Source organism: Hemitrygon akajei, chromosome 4 (genome assembly GCF_048418815.1).
Source record: "Hemitrygon akajei chromosome 4, sHemAka1.3, whole genome shotgun sequence".
Taxonomy (NCBI): Eukaryota; Metazoa; Chordata; class Chondrichthyes; order Myliobatiformes; family Dasyatidae; genus Hemitrygon; species Hemitrygon akajei.
Window position 1 is genome coordinate 62,174,128 of NC_133127.1, and position 18,082 is coordinate 62,192,209.

General features: G+C 39.4%; 1 protein-coding gene across 3 annotated transcripts in view; it reads right to left on the reverse strand.

Annotated features, from left to right (window-relative positions):
* Positions 1 to 200: 200 nt before the first annotated feature.
* pcdh10a (protocadherin 10a) overlaps positions 201 to 18,082 on the reverse strand; it is a 75,967-nt gene continuing 58,085 nt past the window's right edge. For all 3 annotated transcript variants that reach the window (XM_073042689.1, XM_073042687.1, XM_073042686.1), the window contains one exon: positions 201 to 1,421. In XM_073042689.1, coding sequence (XP_072898790.1) covers positions 1,402 to 1,421 — 20 coding nt within the window. In that variant the 3' untranslated portion in view covers positions 201 to 1,401. The remainder of the gene's footprint in view (positions 1,422 to 18,082) is intronic.

The following is an 18,082-nucleotide window of genomic DNA, read 5'->3' on the forward strand; positions in this document are numbered from 1 at the left end:
CCATTTCTTCATAATATTTTATTTTTTTTTAAAAAATGTCTTTTTTACCCCCAATTTTCACCTCAACCGGTTTTCTTTTTTGTTTAAAAAAAAAGTTAATTCAGTAGCTTAAAATAGGGATTGGGGCTTAAATAGTTATCCGACCAAAAATGAAAAAGCAATCATCTCGTATAATATAAAAGAGCTGGCTAACAGATTATACACATAGGGTACCAATGTGGTGATTAAACTGCACTATGGACTCTGGGGCTCTGTGGGCTTTGGATGTCCAAGGGAACATATCAGTTATGTCCTGGTATTTAAATGCACTCTCGTTTACTGTTGGTTTTATTCTAATCATATCAAAAATGACACAAAGCATCATTTACATAAGTACATCTGATGGAGTAACTTTATTCCTAAAGGCCTCCTCTTATTCTGAATAACAGTGAAAAAGACATCATAAGAGAGGAATCTTTAGATTACATGTATAAGATAAAGGAAAACAATCCTTTCCGCCTTGAACCAGCAAAATCACTTGCCCCTCTTGGGATCCAGATCAATTCCTCCTGATGAAGAAAACCCAGCAAGTAACTCAAAATGTTTTGTCTGGTAGGAGGGAGCAAAAAAGCAGTTCAGTATTTTAATTAGCTTTTGACTTCGAGAGTTAACATGAATCAGTTTGATTTCTCTTCGTGGGTGGTTTTAATCATTATTGGGAATTAAAGAGGCTATAGACAAATAGACACTTGGAATTACTGATAAACCAGATTGCTAAATCATCTCCTTATTAATACCACCACTTCCAGTAAGGAAAAATAAAGGAGTACATTTCATTTTATTTAGAAGTTTCAAAAGAGTACATTAAACACATCTGCAAGTAACACTGTGTATAAACTACAGAATGTAATTGAACTGAGGAGCTCTGATTACTGTAGGTCTGTGGCTTGTCACTGGAAAGACCTAATAGTGGGCGCAAAGAACACAGTCACAGTCTTGAAAAGTTGGCGCAATCTGGGAACACTCCATCACAAAAAAATAGAAAATACAGTCACATCTAAAACAGTGATATTGCATCTGTAATGCACATTTGTTTGATTCTGTACAATTGGCTTCTTTTGGTGCCGATCTGTGTGGTCGGAGATTAAAGAATGAGCTCGGAGCTCAGTAAGAGTTATTGAGTGCTGTAAACAGGCACACGGAGGTCATAGTAGTGACCAGACCAGTCATTTCCACGAAGTCTCCAAATCACATCAATCTCAGACCTGCTGAGAGCTTTGATTCTGTTATTAGCAAGATTGTCTCCATTATTATAGGAACCGATTATATTATGCACATCTTGATGGCCAGGATGATGGACTGGAAAGTTGATTTATTTTAGTCGTTGGCTTGTGCAAAATCATGCTGCAACAACAGAAGGGATTAGCAAATTCTCTTCCGTGCTGTGGAAAGAAACAGACAGAAGCAAGAAGTTAGCCATGGTGTTGACAAATGCCAATATATCAATTGTGTCATTGCCAAAACGAATGCCACTCTTTATTAGTACCATGTAAGTTTATACTTTATTTCTGCCATATTACTTTCTCTTCACTTCCTACAGTAATCTTCAGGCTAAAACCTTTGTCAACCACTCCATTTCAACCCTCCTCTAGTTCCATCTGCAACTCTTTTGTCTCTGTCCTTTCCTGCCAAATGTTCCATATGTCCTTTACGGCTGCTATTGCCAAACTGCATAGACTACGGAGAGTTAACCAAGAAAAAAAATTCTCATTTCCAATTTCTTAACATTCACCTCTGTCTTATCCAGGCATGCTATGGTCAAATTTCTGCTCCATTTTTACCCAATCATTGCCAGTTCACCATTCCACCTTTTCTATTTTGAAGGCCAGTATCTCACTGTGATTATGATCCCTCCCAACATTAAAATATTTCAAAATCTTATCCTCAGTTAAACATTTACAAGATGATCTATATCAATACATTTTCTTTGTTATTGTTTCACATCTCCACCATTCCTAAAATTTCTTCAGTTAAAACAAACTCCAATCTGTCCCTTGCCCATAGCTTGCAATTCTCCTGAACTAATCAGTAAATAGTATAGGAAGACAAATGCGTGTTACATTGTCCTATTTCCTTGCCGAAAAACATCTCTGAAGATACCTTATCCCAGGTTAGTAAATTTGGAACTTGTCAGACTTGGAATGAGGGAATCTTGGTTGACATGTAGTTCCGTGTCAGCAGGCTACATTGTTATCTTTTCTCTGTCTAACAATATCAATAAAGCACAAAGATGTGTGGAATTGGTCAGCAGAAATCTAAACCAGTGACCATTCTGTGACTAATGAATCCAACACTCACTTCCAACCATGCCTCTTCCCCACACACATACTCAAGCAGTGAAACTAGGAAGAAACAAACTAAATAGCATTTTGTTGGATTATTTCAATCAGATTATATCTCAGAAACGTCACAAGAAATTTAAGTATATTAGGATTCCATTTTAAACAATGCTGAGGAAAGAAAATCCTCTTTAAAGTACATAATAAAGTATCACATACCATGCTATTTTGATCTTATTACACTTAGACTTGCTTCAAAGCAGCAACAGGAAAAAACATGCTGGCCTAACTACAAAACTGCCAGGCACATAAATAGATGGAGAGTCAGAACATGATCGATATGTGTGGAATATTTTATCATGTAGTGAATTTAGTGCTTGCCATACACCTGCAAGTAGATACACATATTTGTAGTAAAACCTACTGAAGCAAGTCACAATGGAACCCAATGCATTAAACCATTGTCACTCTTTTGTACAGAGCTGGCATGTGACAAACTATTTCCATTCATTCTCAGTTAAAAGAATTTCAACGTCCAAATCATTACTTATTTACACCTATTTTACAGATTTCTAATTGGATATTAGAATGATTTCAGATTTCTCATTAAGTGAAATAATGTGGCCTACCAATTTTTCTTTCATTTCTTTACCTTTTGAAATTGAACAAATTTACCTGGATGGAAACTTGCTTTGCATTTTAAACAGCCTTCCCCCCCCACCCGCACCAATATTTTCATGTCTGACTGAACCATTGCATTTGATGTAAGCTCAGGAGTAATTTTTCTCACAAGTCCTTTTTGTCAGGCATTCTTCACTGCAGCAACTGCTGTGTCAGGATTTATGTTTGAGTTTAAATGCACATATACTGGGCTTTCATAGCCAGACTCAATTCTTCTTTGCATAACATACGTGCTTCCAAAAGTAATGAACTGAAAATCACTAGAAGTAGGACTCCCATGTTGACTTTCAGCTCCCAATCTGTAAATTGTGCTGTTAAGAGAAAATCTACTATCCCTCAGCTGAGATTGACTACCTCACTGGATAGTCCAGATCAAAATTGAAGCAATTAACAAACAAATAGCCTTTTCATTAATTCAAACCAGAATAGCAATGACTATCTCAAGCCTTCAGTATGTGCCTTAGAAATGCAGGCTTTTGTTGCACTTATATGGTAGGAAAAGACAGGACAGTAAAGGTAGCAACAGAAGGATGAAAAATAGAAAATGAGGAAAATATCAGTTTTCAAGTAAGGAGTGGTTTGAGCTGGGAAGAATAAACTGGAAAACAAAAGAAATAGAAATAAGAATAATTGAAGACAAAACTGAAATCTAGATTAAATTAATCAGCTACGCTTTTTATATCATGAAATTTACTTCCCATTTGTCTGTATGCTATATTACTATATCCCATTCCCTTACTTTTTACAACACAGAAGGCCATTTGGCTAACCAGATTTATGCTGGTTCCCAGCAAAGGAACTCCCTCAATCCCATTTCCCCTTCCTTATTGACACACGCAATATGCTGGAGGAACTCAGCAGGCCAGGTAGCATCTATGGAAAAGAGTAAACAGTCGACGTTTCGGGCCGAGATACTGATGAAAGATTTCCAGCATCTGCAGATTTTCTCTTATTTGTGATTGGTCCCCTTCCTTACTTATTTGAATCATTCCTACATTTTTCTCTCTCACCTATCCATCAAGTTCTCTTTGATTTTACTTGCATTACAGTGACCCACTGTTGAGATCAAAGAAAATAAAATCAGAGTACAAAATACATGGGTGCTAATTAAGCCTTTCAAGTATTTTGATTAAAATTAGTGATGGACTGAAGACAAAATATAATAGTTATGGAACTGGACCAGCAGCTTCAGCTGTACATCAGTGTTTCAGTGGTACATCCACCCAAGCAAAATTCGATATTGACTTCGGCTCAAGGCTTATTAGTTCATTGCACACTTCCAAGCATGTTAACCACAAGGGTCCAGGCACTTTAAATGGAGTGCAGATTGGGAGACAGTAATCAAAGTCTGGTTGAAGCCAACAGTGAGATCTAACCAGAGACCACAACCTTGGTGAAATGGATAGTGGAAGTTTTGTTTGAACATCAGAGCCTGGGGATTATGGCTGGAGATAATAAATGAGTTGAAGAAAGGAGGGAGCAGGTAAATGCTGGGGGGTGGGGCAGGCGGAGGAGGGCAGCTGTGAGTTGGATTAGATGGTGTGGTGTCATCAGCTGACTTTGGGAAGATAGGCCAATGAGTGCAGGAAAGATACAAAAGTCATGAGTCTAGTTCCTGCACAGGCAAACATCTTTAAAGATCACTATGAAAGCATTATTCTGGGATGGCTGAACAAAGACAAAGTGACCTAATTTCCCAAGCAAAGCTCTTAAATTGCAGACAATGAAGAATCACAATCAGAAATACCAGGTTGAATTTCCAGAGTATTATGATTCAACTCAGAAATTAGCATAACCTGAAAAGCATGTAGCACCAGGTTTAAGGACAGTTTCTATCCCATTGTTATAAATCCCCTTATAATAGAAACCCTTGTGCAATTCAATAGACGTCTGACCCCACAATCTGCCTTGTCATGGCCTTGCACCTGCACTGGACTTCCCCTATAACTGAAACGCGTCATGCAGCATGTTGTTACTGCTTTTCCCTTGGTCTGCCTCGATGTACTGATACAGTGCGATGATCGGCATCGACTGGATGCCAAACAAAAGCTCTCACTGTACCTCGGTTCGTGCTCGACTAACAAGTCAATTTGGCAATTTATCACTTTAGCAATAAACTTTCAGAAAGCTAGCACTGGAAAAAAAAATGTGTGTGTATTTCTCAGCTCCTGCTGTTATGGAATGAGTTTGTTACTGTTTGTGCGAGTCTGCTGTGTACACATTGGGTGTTATTTCCTGGATGAGAACTATAACCTGGATGCAGCAGCAATGTTTTTGCCGCCTTTATTGCTGTGCTAAAAATTCAGCTGAGTATCTCAGGTTGTTTTTCCACTTCTCAACTAGTCTGAGGAAACTTCAGGGTTGTCATTTAGAGAACAACATTAAAACATTGCAAGGAAATGGGATCATGTTCTTCTGAGTCAGTGATCACTGATGGAATGACGATGGTTTAATTATGCCACACAGAAAGAGAGTATTATACAAATCCTCATGCAGTTCTTTGTATTCAGAGTTGGTCTTCACCCCCAGTAACCTGCTTAATCAAGTAAGATTGACCCTTGATCAACCCAGACTTCTGATCACCTCTTCCAACTCCATGAACAATTGGCTTCCACCCTCAAGACTCACAATTATGAAACTTCTGGTAATTGATCAACTCTCAATCAGCACTGGACTCCCAACAACCACCTTTGCATAACTTGAGATTACATTTTTGACTCCTGAACAGAACTCTGCTGAACCCTGAAGCTAGGGTCTGACACATTCCCCATTCTGATCCTAAAACTTTATCTTCCCTCTATCCCATAATCCTTGGCCAACAAGGTCCAACCATTCAGACTGGCTGTTTGTTATTCCCAACTCTCAAGTAGCTTGCATTCACCAAAAACTCATATCTGACCCATCTTGAGGCACTCATGCGCCTTTTGATCAGTCATAGAGTCATAAAAGGTAAAACATGACCATCTGCCGAATATCTATACCAATCACATTTACCTGCATATGGTCTGTGGCATTCTATGCCTTAACAAATTAAGTCCTTGTTTTGATGTTTATTAAATGTTGTGAGAGCACCCGACTCCTCCATCTTCCCAGGCACTGCATTCCAGATAACAACCATTGAAAAAATCCTCAGGTGCCTTCTGAACCTTCTATCCCTTACCTTATATCAGTAGGTTCTTATCTTAGATACCCCCACAATGGAAAGTAAAGACTCTTACTTTATCTACCTCCGCCTTATAGGTTTTTGTACCGTAACGTTCTCAACTTCAGCATAAGCAAATCTAACTCATCTGATTTCTTCCCATCAGTGAACTGCTCCAAATCCAAGCAACATTCTTGTCGATCTCCTCTGTAGCCAATATCCAGTGCTGCCTCTTCCTCCCATGCTGCTGCAGTCATGACAAACCCTAATGCAGATGTTTCTACTCCCAGAGGTCCTGAAAATACTGACACTTTCCAACAGTCAAACCCAAATATTATTGTCATATTTTCCAATTGTACTGTACTCTGCATACCTAGATCTGCATTTCATCAGCTACGTTGACATTGTACCATGGAACATCTTAAAAGGTTCATAAGAATGTATAGGCTATGCAAATCTTCTGTCTTCTAAGAGGTCTTTCTACTTTTCAGGAGATTTCAGTTCTGTTATGAACACATGCAAAAGTGATGAAAGCTTTCGGAATGATTCCACCATTGCATGGCTTCTGTCATACCAGTTGAAAACGGTTTGTGTTACGTTTTTTTCCGCAGCTGATGCCTCTTTTAAGTGGTGAGATGGAGTACCAACATGCTTTGAGATCAGTCACTCAGGGTGGAATCAATCTGTTTTTGTTGCTGATTGAACCAACTTAATTCAGCTTGGCAGTGGGAAATAGTAATAGGAAATTAGATGCTGGGCACTGGAAAAGAGGATGGAAAGAGCAAGTACTGATAAAGATGAGATGGCAGGTAAATAGAGAAAAGCTGAATTACATAGCACTAAAAAGTATAGGGGAAAACAACATACAAAGTTGTGCAACTTTAAGACAGAATTGTTTGCAAAGTAAGGTCACAAAAATAAGTTTCCAATCAACAGGAGAAAGGAAAATATCAAGTAAGCCATTTTCTGATGATATCTTAGTCATCTGTATATTCTTATATACTGCAAGATTTATTTATGTTCTAGAAGCTTGCCCATGTACCGTACTCTAGTGGCGTTGCCATTCATTGACAACACAAACTTTATATTTGTGAGTACAGAAAGATTGTCCAGCCCAATCCACCCATTCCTGTCCTGCCCTGACTTCTCTAACTATTTCCCTAAATTTCCTGTTATTATTTTATTATATTCCTTTCAAAATACTTAAACTAACTCTCCTTTAAATAACGTCTTTATAACAATTGACCTCACAACTTGGAATTGTGCAATGATACATCAGAAGCTATTGGTTAAAGTTTATATTCTCTGTCACGCAAGCTCTGAAGGTCTCTTCTTATATACTTGATAGTAAATTAGCCCAGCTAATCTAATTATTTTTATAGCTCATCTATCTAACACCTTATATTTCTTCTGCATATTCTTAACATCTAGCTGTTCCTACTGAGTCTCACCAACAAGAGCTATTTTACACATAACATTTTAGAGTGCAACGCTCACTTCAGCAGGAAAGTCGTTGATTTGATCATGTCTGTTCTGCCTTATGCAGTTGGAACTCTGAGGACAGTAAAGCCAAGGCTTCTTTCTAGGTAACCTTAAGGCCATCTTCCCACTATACTTTATTTGTTTGTGCTGGTTCCTTTGCTACTGATTAGCGTGGCTTCTAATTTTAGAATAATGTACCGTCAGCACAGAAACTTGGTTGTTGATAGTACACACTGGGAATTCAGGCATCTTTTGCACCTGATTTTCTAATCATTAAACAGCTGAACATGTAACGATTGGAAAATTTAAAGCAGCACCTGCTAAATTCAAATTTCCAAAAGAATGTGCCATTGTTTAAACTCCTTGTTGCAAAACTGGACTTCAAAAAGACAAGAACAATAATTATACAATAATTTCTTGACTTGTTTCTTCTAACCACACAGTTCTTCTTTGTTAAGTATTACTTGCAAATGTAATTACCGGTACCTTGCTTGGTCAAGATAACCCAGGTTGGTTGTGTATAATGGGAACATAAAGAATTCCAGTACGGACTCGAGGACTTTCCAATCCAAATCACCACACAACTCAGCCAAATGTCAATTACAATTATCCTAAATTTTGTTCCCTTATCTTGCTACTGATCTATACTCCTGCCATAATCTATGTAGACATTGACCCTGATTGAAACAACAGTAACTTATATAGCACTTCAAATAAAATGATGTGGAAAACTATGTGCACTATCACTTTCCCCATCAAGTATACTGTTACCTCCTCAAACCATTTAGGTGATTAGGTATAGGCTCTACCTATCAGGCACCACAATTGCCCGGCATATATTTGGTTATTTTAAATGAATTCACTTCAACTGGTGCCTGATTATTTATTTCATTTGCTTTTATAAATTATGAAGACTAGGATAGGGACGGTCCAATTGACTTGCATGACATTTCTTCTTAAAAGCAGGAACTATATGGCTTCTCCCAGTGCATTAAATATTCCTCAACATTTCAGGTGGATTACAAGCTTCCTCTCTGACATAAGAAATTCTGCAGATGCTGGAAATACTAAGTATCACACAAAAAAAAACTGGAGGAACTCAGCAGGTCAGGCAGCATCCCTGGAAATGAATAAACAGTCAATGTTTCAGGCTGAGACACTTCTTCAGGAAAGAAAAGGGGAAGACGACAGAATAAAAGTAGGAATTGGGGGGGGTGGTGTGGAAGGAGAATAGCTAGAAGGTGATAGGTGAAGCCAGGTGGGTAGGAAAGATAAAAGGCTGGAGAGGAAGGAATCTGATAGGGGAGGAGAGTGGATCACAGGAGAAAGAGAAGGAGGATGAGCAGAAAGAGGTGATAGGCAGCTGAGAAGAGGTAAGAGGCCAGAGTCAGAAATAGAAGAGGGGAGGGATGCGGGGATTTTTTTTACTGGAACAACAAATTGATATTCATGTCATCAGGTTGGAGGCTACACACATGGAATACAAGGTGTTGTCCTTCACCGTGAGGGTGGCCTATTGGTGGCACAAGAGGATACCTTAGATAGACATGTTTGAATGGGAATGGGAAATCAAAATGTTTGGCCACAGGGAAGTTCCACTTTTGGTGGATGGAGTGGAGGTGCTTGATGAAGCGGTCCCCCAATTTATGGCATGTTTCACAAAAGTAGGAGGTCGCATAGGATCACTGGACACATTAAACAACCCGAGCAGATCTGCAGGTGAATAATTGCCTCACCCAATTGGACAATTTGGCACCCTGAATGGAGGTGAGGGAGGAGGTGAATGGGCAGATACATTGACCATTTGCAGGGATAAATGCCAGTGGAAGATTAGTAGGGAGGGACAAGTGGACAAAGGAATTGTGGGGGGGGGGGGCGCGGGGAGCAATTTTTGCGGAAAGTGAACAGCTAAAGATATATTTGGTCCCTTTGATCCCTTTAATGATGTTGTGGAAATGATGTGTTGGTTGGGGTGGTAGACAAGGACAAAAGGAACTCTATCACTGTTAAAGCATGGGTTGAGCATGGATGTTCAGGGAATGGAGGAGATTTGAGTGAAGGCAGCATCAATGTGGAGAAAGGGAAACCCTGTTTTTTGAAGAAAGTTGACTTCTCTGGTGTCCTGAAAAGGATAGTGGCATCCAGAGAACAGAAGCAGCTGAGACAAAGGAAATGAGAAAAGGGAATAGTATCTTTACAGGAGACAGGGTGGGAAAAGATATAGTCTAGATAACCATGGGAATTGGTAGGTTTATAAACATATCAGTGAACAGTTAGTCTCCTGAGATGGAGACAGTGAGACTGAGAAAGTGGGGGATGGGGGATGTCAGAAATGGACCAAGTGAATTTAAGGGCAGGTGAAAGATAGAGGCAAGGTTGATGAAATTAACGAGATCAGCGTGAGTGCATAAAGCAGCACCAATGCAATCATCCATGTAGCAGAGGAAGAGTTGGGGAGCATTACTGGGGAAAGGCCTGGAACATGGACTGCTGTACGTAGCCATGAAAAGGCAGGCATAGCTGGGGCTCATGGCTATTCCCATAGTCTGGAGAAAGAGAGGAGAAGTAAAAAAAAATGTTGAGGGCAAGGACCAGTTCTGAGAGATGGAGGAGAGTCGTGTTGGAGGGGAACTGGTTGGTTCTTTTATTGAGAAAGAAGCAGAGAGCTCTAAATTGTTCTTGATGGGGTATAGAATAGAATTCGTCTCTGACAGGAGGCAGTATGTGAGACAAGGCAACACATTTCAACTTCCCACTCAGTCAGCACTGGTGCGCCATAGGGGTGTATTCTCACCCCTCTCCTATTTTCTCTCTACACCAGTGACTGCATCTCTAGTGATACATCATTTAAACTGATAAAGTTTGCAGATAACACCACCGTCATAGGATTAATCACCAGAAGCGACAAATCTAACTACCACCAAAAAGTAAACAAGCCAGTAACCTGGTGTAATCACATAACTTGGTGCTGAATGCCCTCAGAACCATGGAAATTCACATCAACTTAAGGAGAAATGTGTCTTCACTCCATTCACTCATCATCAACAACTCTACAGTTAGCCCAGTTTCAACATTCATGTTCCAGTGCATCGTTATTTTGCAGGACCTCATCTGGGAGAACCAATTCTCCTTCATTAACAAAAAGCCTTGGCAGAAAATATATTTCTTACAGCAACTGGTAAAATCCATCTTCCCAAGAACATACTGGTACAATTCTACACTGTGCCATCTTTACATCAGCCATTACTGTCTGGTTTTGTGCAGCATCTTCTCACAACATATGAAAATACAGCAAACTGTCAGGGCAGTAGAAAAGTCAGTTTACAGTTTGCTATCGCTGCAGGATTTGTATGCATCCAAATCAAAAGAAGCAGGCAGAAGAAATCATGGCCAATACTACCCATCCTGCAAACTTCCTTTTCCAAAAGTTCCATTCTGAAAGAGCTATTAAAACAAAAACTTCCCTCCATCTTAAGAGTTTTCCCCACACAGGCAGTTAATCTAATCAGCCATACTAGTTAGACCCATCAACCTCTCTGTTCGCTCAGTCACTGTACTTCTCTGTAAACATTTTAAACCACCTTTTATAATGCTGTTTACATTGTAAATACATGCCAGTATTTTTGTATTTATACACATTTATTCCATATCTGCACTTCTAACTTTATTTTTATGTAATTCTTAATTCTGCATAATTGTTGAAAGTTGTTTGTTTTTGTTGCATATGGCAAATAAAGTTGATCCTTAATCATTGATGTGCTAGTTATCAAAAAGATAAATCGTAAATCTCAAGGACTTCATGAAGAAATTAGTTGTCTACTCCACTGACCTCAAGTATTTGAACATATTGAAGATGAGCTTTTCGTAATAATATAAAATGTGCAATATTTTACTGAGAAATTTTAAACATCCTTCCAATTTCCTAAACTTCTGTTGTGTAAATAAATATAATCCCCTTTGATCCATCTGGAAAGTGCTTCAGGATCAAGCAGATGTGGGACTTTGTATGTGCTCAATTCTAGCTGAATTACTATTAACATAACTTTTAAGCAGAATTCCATCTATTCTCTTAGATTTCCTTATGATCTCCAAGGAGGTCATTCTGCTCATCAAGTCAATGCTGGCTCTCAGAGCATTCACGTTAATCTCATTCCCACTTATTTTCCAATGACCCATTCTATCCCTTAACCCATCAACATCTCCATTTCTGCTGCTGGGCACTTGGGGTAATTTTCAGTCATCAATTGAACCAACAATAAGCACATCTTCAGGATGTGCTGAATGGGGGTGGGGGTCGCTAAGATACTGGACCACCCAGGAAAACCCACATTGTCAAGGGATATTGTGCATACTCCATATGGAAATTCAGGTTTACATTACATTGTTGGAGTTGAGAGAAAATGGTAAAAAAAAAGCTGCTCTTAAATTTGAGATTTTATTATAATATCTTGTTATTTTACTAATAACCTCTGACAAATACAGTTGATTCAAAAGCTTCAGGAAAATCACTTATTATAATTATATTTTATTTCCTCATGAACTGCGTTTTTTACCTTGAACTTACTTTCTCCTTTTTCTCTGTTCCTGTGCTATTATGGTATCAAAAGAGCATCTGACTTTTTCTCCAGCATATTGTGTTTGCAACTCTGACCTTTTCTGTTCTACTCTTTGTTCTTGCTGAACATACTAATTTTAAATTTGCTCTAGTGTGGCCTTATGCTTGGAACAGTGATTAACTAGTTCTGCTAGGTATAAGCCTTTCTAATTTTCAAATAGCTACAGTATATCTACTTTATTTTAAAATTTCCCACACAAATTTGAAGGAAAACAGTAGATTAATTTTCTACTAATTCTGAAGACCTGGAAAATACCTCATCTTTCAACCTGCATTCTTCCCACAGATACTGGGAAAGTTCCAGAACAGAACTATTTCAGGCATTTTTTTTTTAGACAGAGGAGGATACAGGTGGTGTAGCACACTTAACAGTCCTTTTAATTCGGGAATTATGGCCAGAATCAACTTGAAACTGATAATGGAAAGCATCAACATTCATTCATTAGCCATAAGCAGCTGGTAGTTTGGACTTAGAAAGGTAATGAATCACTTTTCTAAATTCCAGTGGACAATGGCAAACAGCCAGATACAAATTATGTGGATTTTTAGAAAGTAACAATGGTAATGTTTCTTAGGTTAGGTTCTCAACATAAATGAAGGAAGTTAGCTGCCTTCAATCATATTATATCATATATTGTACAAGTTTACATTAACAACACAGGTGATCCACCAAAAAGTCACATTGATCATTTAAGGATGGAGGTTGATTTGGTTGTGTTCTAGTTCAGAGGTGGCTGATGAAGACAGTGCAGTTAAGCTGAGGCAATAGTTGCTTGGCAAGAAAGTAAGCAGGTAGTACAAGAGGTAATGTATGCCTGTACCATGATGGAGTGCCACAGAAGATGTCTGGTTTGGAATTCTGAATTTGGTAATGGAAAAGCATGGACCACCATCAAAACTGGCTGAGTGTAACTGGGCCCCAATGCCAGGAATGTTGGCCTGAGAGAAGAGGCTGACACTGGCTTCCTTGTCCTGTCAGAGGTGTGGATTTGGAACATACTCCAGAAACAGTTTTTGATAGTATTACTCCTGAGCTCTGAGTTGCTCATGTATCAGCATTGTAAAGGGGGACAGTGATCACTGTGGCCTAGCAGTCCATAAGATTTTTGCACGATTGCAGTTTAATTTTATTTGAAATGCCCATTTCAGTACAGCAACTTTTCAGTCTGGACAGAAAAGGTCAAACCACTTAGCTCACAAGCCCTTACTTCAGTTGTTTTTTTTAAAAAAAAGCCTAGATTGCATTATTATTGCTTTTGAAAAATTGTCATTAATTATGTTTGGCAAGTGCACTCAGAACATGGTGGGAAGTAAGGTGGCTTGGATTTTTAACTACAACTCCCTCATCTAGGAAGGGCAGAGCTACCAAAATCATAACTATTTTCATGAAAGGAAATGACAAACAAGAGAAAATCTTCAGATGCTAGAAAACCAAGATAAAACACACAAAATGCTGAAGGAACCCACCAGGCCAGACATCTATGGAAAACAGCAAACAGTCAATGTTTCAGGCAGAGATCCTTCATCAGGACTTCAACAGGTCCTGCTGAAGGGTCTCGGCCTGAGAAAACAACTGCTTACTCTTTTCCATAGATGCTCCTTGGCTTGCTGAGTTCCTCAGTAAATGAGATGTCTGATTGTGGCCATTACAGAGGAGCCTCACTGATATATGATGAAGACCAGTTCATTGCAAGAATTGCAATCAAACAAGGACCAAAGAGCTTCCCATATTCTATTGTGGTCAAATCCAAATAGTGACCAGGGAGCAGTACCAATCACAATATGTAACCTTTTTTTAAAAAAAACCCTCAAATTCCAGCAATGTAGAAAACATATACAGGACCCTTCTCAAATTTGCCTGTACCAAATTTAATTTTGCCTTTCTCACCATGTTCTGTTTGCTCCATAATAAAACTCAAGCCAAGATATGTCCCAGTGGAACTATCTCTGACTCATTCCTAGTGATGGCCATCAAAGCTGTCATTGTGTTTACACTTTTCTTAATACACCATCTCCCTTCTTAATCTTCCATATTGAAATATTTTATCTCATCTTCAACAAGCTCCCTGGTGGGGTATGATTAGTCTACAGCATAAGCTGAAAGCTTAGAAAAAGCAAAAACTTTCATGTCCCATTGCTTTAACCATTTCTACAGGCTGATGTTTCAGTAAACAAATATCAACATTTCTTTGCTTCAGTCACTGAACTGTATAATAAAATACCCTTTTACACTAAACTACCAAGAAGTTATTTACCAATCCAGTAATCATCATCAAAACAGCAACCAACCCTCAAAACAGATCCTGGATAATGCAGAATTCATCCTACATTTCAGCAGGCTCCTCTCAGTTATACAAGACATCAGTTATAAAATCCATCACAGTCTGCAGCTGACTTTGAAAATGACTGTTCAGAGTCCGGATTCCAAACCAAGCTCATGGCTTACCACCTTCTATTTGGCCAGAGATACGACACATACTCAAAACACTGGTGAAATATCATGAGCAATATCCTAATCCACTAGAACTGCTTAGTGTTAGCATCAACTGCTGGGCAACAAACCTTAGCATTAAAGCTCTGATCACACTCGACAGCTCCATTGTGCAGGACACATCAGCTGCATTCCCAATGCCACATTCCTGACATTAGGGCACTGCCCTGAACTCCATCGTAGCAATGGGACAGACAAAACTCAAGAAAATTTCAAACCCTCCTGAGAAAATGTCATGGCTTCAGCAAATCATAGGAGTCCCTGGATGGAAATGGTCAAACCGGTCCAGAAACTTTCAGGTAACTTAAAATATCAAAACAGGAGCACCTGCATGTCCCATTGCTTTAAGCATATCTTAAACTTTGTAAGCAGTACAGTTGGACTGATGGGATTAGTCTATCATGCATAGGCAAAGACTCTACAGGCCAAATGGCCTCTTCCATTGCCATAACTATTCAAAGGTTCCACAATTCCTCTATATGTAGTTGGAATATAATTTGCAGCCACAAAACTCCACATGAAAGTTTTCTCCCCCTGCTTTCAGTTCCAAACTTTAGATTTTATCTTACATCCATCCGTTAACATTTTGGAACCCCAAGCCACTAGAACAAACCATGCCTCAAAGTTAGAGTTCCTCGTTTTTGGGCATTATATGATCCAACTTCTATGGAAAAATAGAGAATAAAAATCAGTGACTCACACCATGATTCACAATGTGACTCTCAGAAGAAACCACACAGGTAGCATCAGAACAATGTACAGAAAGTGTCTGGATTCACTTCTTGGATTTTTGTTCACCACAGAGTAATCAATGCAAGCCACAGGTCATCCGTACAGAAATAGTTATTCAAATGAAGCCTGATTTTTGCACAAATTAGACACATTTATGTGCAAGCACTGAACTGGGATCTTAAACATCCTATTTTTAACTTAGCATGTCATCTAAAGACCAGCAAAATTTAATAGCTCCACTATACCCACTTAGTCTATTCATGAATGTAGTAATTGTGTTTTAGATGTACATCTGATAACATTCAGAGACAGAAGTCAATCAAGAAGCATGTAAAGTAACAAATAAATAGTAATAAATTGATGCATCAGAATTGCAAATTGTTGTTGCAAATAGATATTTGCTTTCTTTTGCATGTTTGCTAAGCTTGCTTTCTAAATAGCAGCTGCCACTTGTAAGATTGGAAACAATTGTAAGGAAACTTACAATTCTATTGCATTGTTTAACTTCTGGTCATAAGTGAAAGTCAGTCTTCAGTTCTTAAAGTGTAAGTGGAAAACAGTAATCAGCTTAAAATTAAAATAAGCAACGTCTATAGAACAGCTTTGCAAACAAACTCTGTATTAGTTATTTATTGAAATTAGCATGGAGTAGGCCCTTCAAGCTGTGCTGCCTAGCAATCCCTCGAATTAACCTTAGCCTAATCATTGGAAAATTTACAACGACCAGTTAACTTACCAACCGGTATAATTTTGGACTGAGAGAGGAAACCAGAGCACCTGGAGGAAACCAAGTGCCAAGATGGAGATCAGTGGGGAGGAACGAATGAACAAGGGAGGCATGTAGGGCGATCTCTGTGGAAAGCAGAAAATGGGAGGAGGGAAAGATGTGTTTGGTGAAACATAGAAACATAGAAAACCTACAGCACAATACAGGCACTTCGGCCCACAAAGTTCTGCTGAACATGTTCCTAACTTAGAAATTACCAGGCTTACCCATAGCCCTCTATTTTTCTAAGCTCCATGTACCTATCCAAAAGTCTTTTAAAAGACCCTATCGTATCCGCCTCTACCACCGTTGCCGGCAGCCCATTCCATGCACTCACCACTCTCTGCGTATAAAATCTTACCCCCGACATCTCCTCTGTACCTACTCCCCAGCACCTTAAACCTGTGTCCTCTTGTGGCAACCATCTCAGCCCCAGAAAAAAGCCAATGAATATCCACACAATCAACACCTCTCAACATCTTATACACCTCTGTCAAGTCACCTCTCATCCTCCGTAGCTCCAAGGAGAAAAGGCCGAGTTTACTCAACCTGTTTTCATAAGGCAGGCTCCTCAATCCAGGCAACATCCTTGTAAATCTCCTCTGCACCCTTTCTATAGCCTTCACATCCTCCCTGTAGTGAGGTGACCAGAACTGAGGACAGTACTCCAAGTGGGGTCTGACCAGGGTCCTCTATAGCTGCAACATAACCTGTCGGCTCCTAAATACAATTCCATAATTAATGAAGGCCAAAACACCATAAGCCTTCTTAACCACAGAGTCAATCTGCGCAGCTGCTTTGAGCATCCTATGGACTTGGACCCCAAGATCCCTCTGATTCTCCACACTGCCAAGAGTCTTACCATTAACACTATATTCTGCCATCATATTTGACCTACCAGAATGAACCACTTCACACTTACCTGGGTTGAACGCTATCTGCCACTTCTCAGCCCAGTTTTGCATCCTATCAATGTCCTGCTGTAACCTCTGACAGCCCTCCACACTATCCACACCTCTAATTTTTGTGTCATCAGCAAACTTACTAACCCATCCCTCCACTTCTTCATCCAGGTCATTTATAAAACTCACAAAGAGTAAGGGTCCCAGAATAGATCCCTGAGGCACAACACTGGTGTCCAACCTCCATGCAGAATATGACCCGTCGACAAACATTCTTTGCCTTCTGTGAGCAAGCCAGTTCTGGATCCACAAAGCAATGTCCCCTTGGATCCCACGCCGCCTCATTTTCTCAAAAAGCCTTGCATGGGGTACCTTATCAAATGCCTTGCTGAAATCCATATACACTACATCTACTATTCTTCCTTCACCAATGTGTTTAGTCATATCCTCAAAAAATTCAATTGGGCTCATAAGGCACAAACTGCCCTTTACAAAGCCATGCTGACTATTCTAATCATATTATACCTCTCCAAATGTTCATAAATACTGCCTCTCAGGGTCTTCTCCTTTAACTTACCAACCACTGAAGTAAGACTAACTGGTCTATAATTTCCTGGGCTAACTCTACTCCCTTCCTTGAATAAAGGAACAACATACGCAAACCTCCAATCCTCCGGAATCTCTCCCATCCCCATTGCTGATTCAAAGATCATCACAATCTCCTCCCTCGCCCCCCACAGTAGCCTGGGGTACATCTCATCTGGTCTCAGCAACTTATCCAAAAGCTCCAGCACATCCTCTTTCTTAATATCTACATGCTCAAGCTTTTCAGTCTGCTGCAAGTCAGCACTACAATCACCAAGATCCATTCCATAGTGAATACTTAAGTAAAGTATCCGGTTCCATACACACTTTCCCACTGTTACACTTGATAGGTCTTATTCTTTCATGTC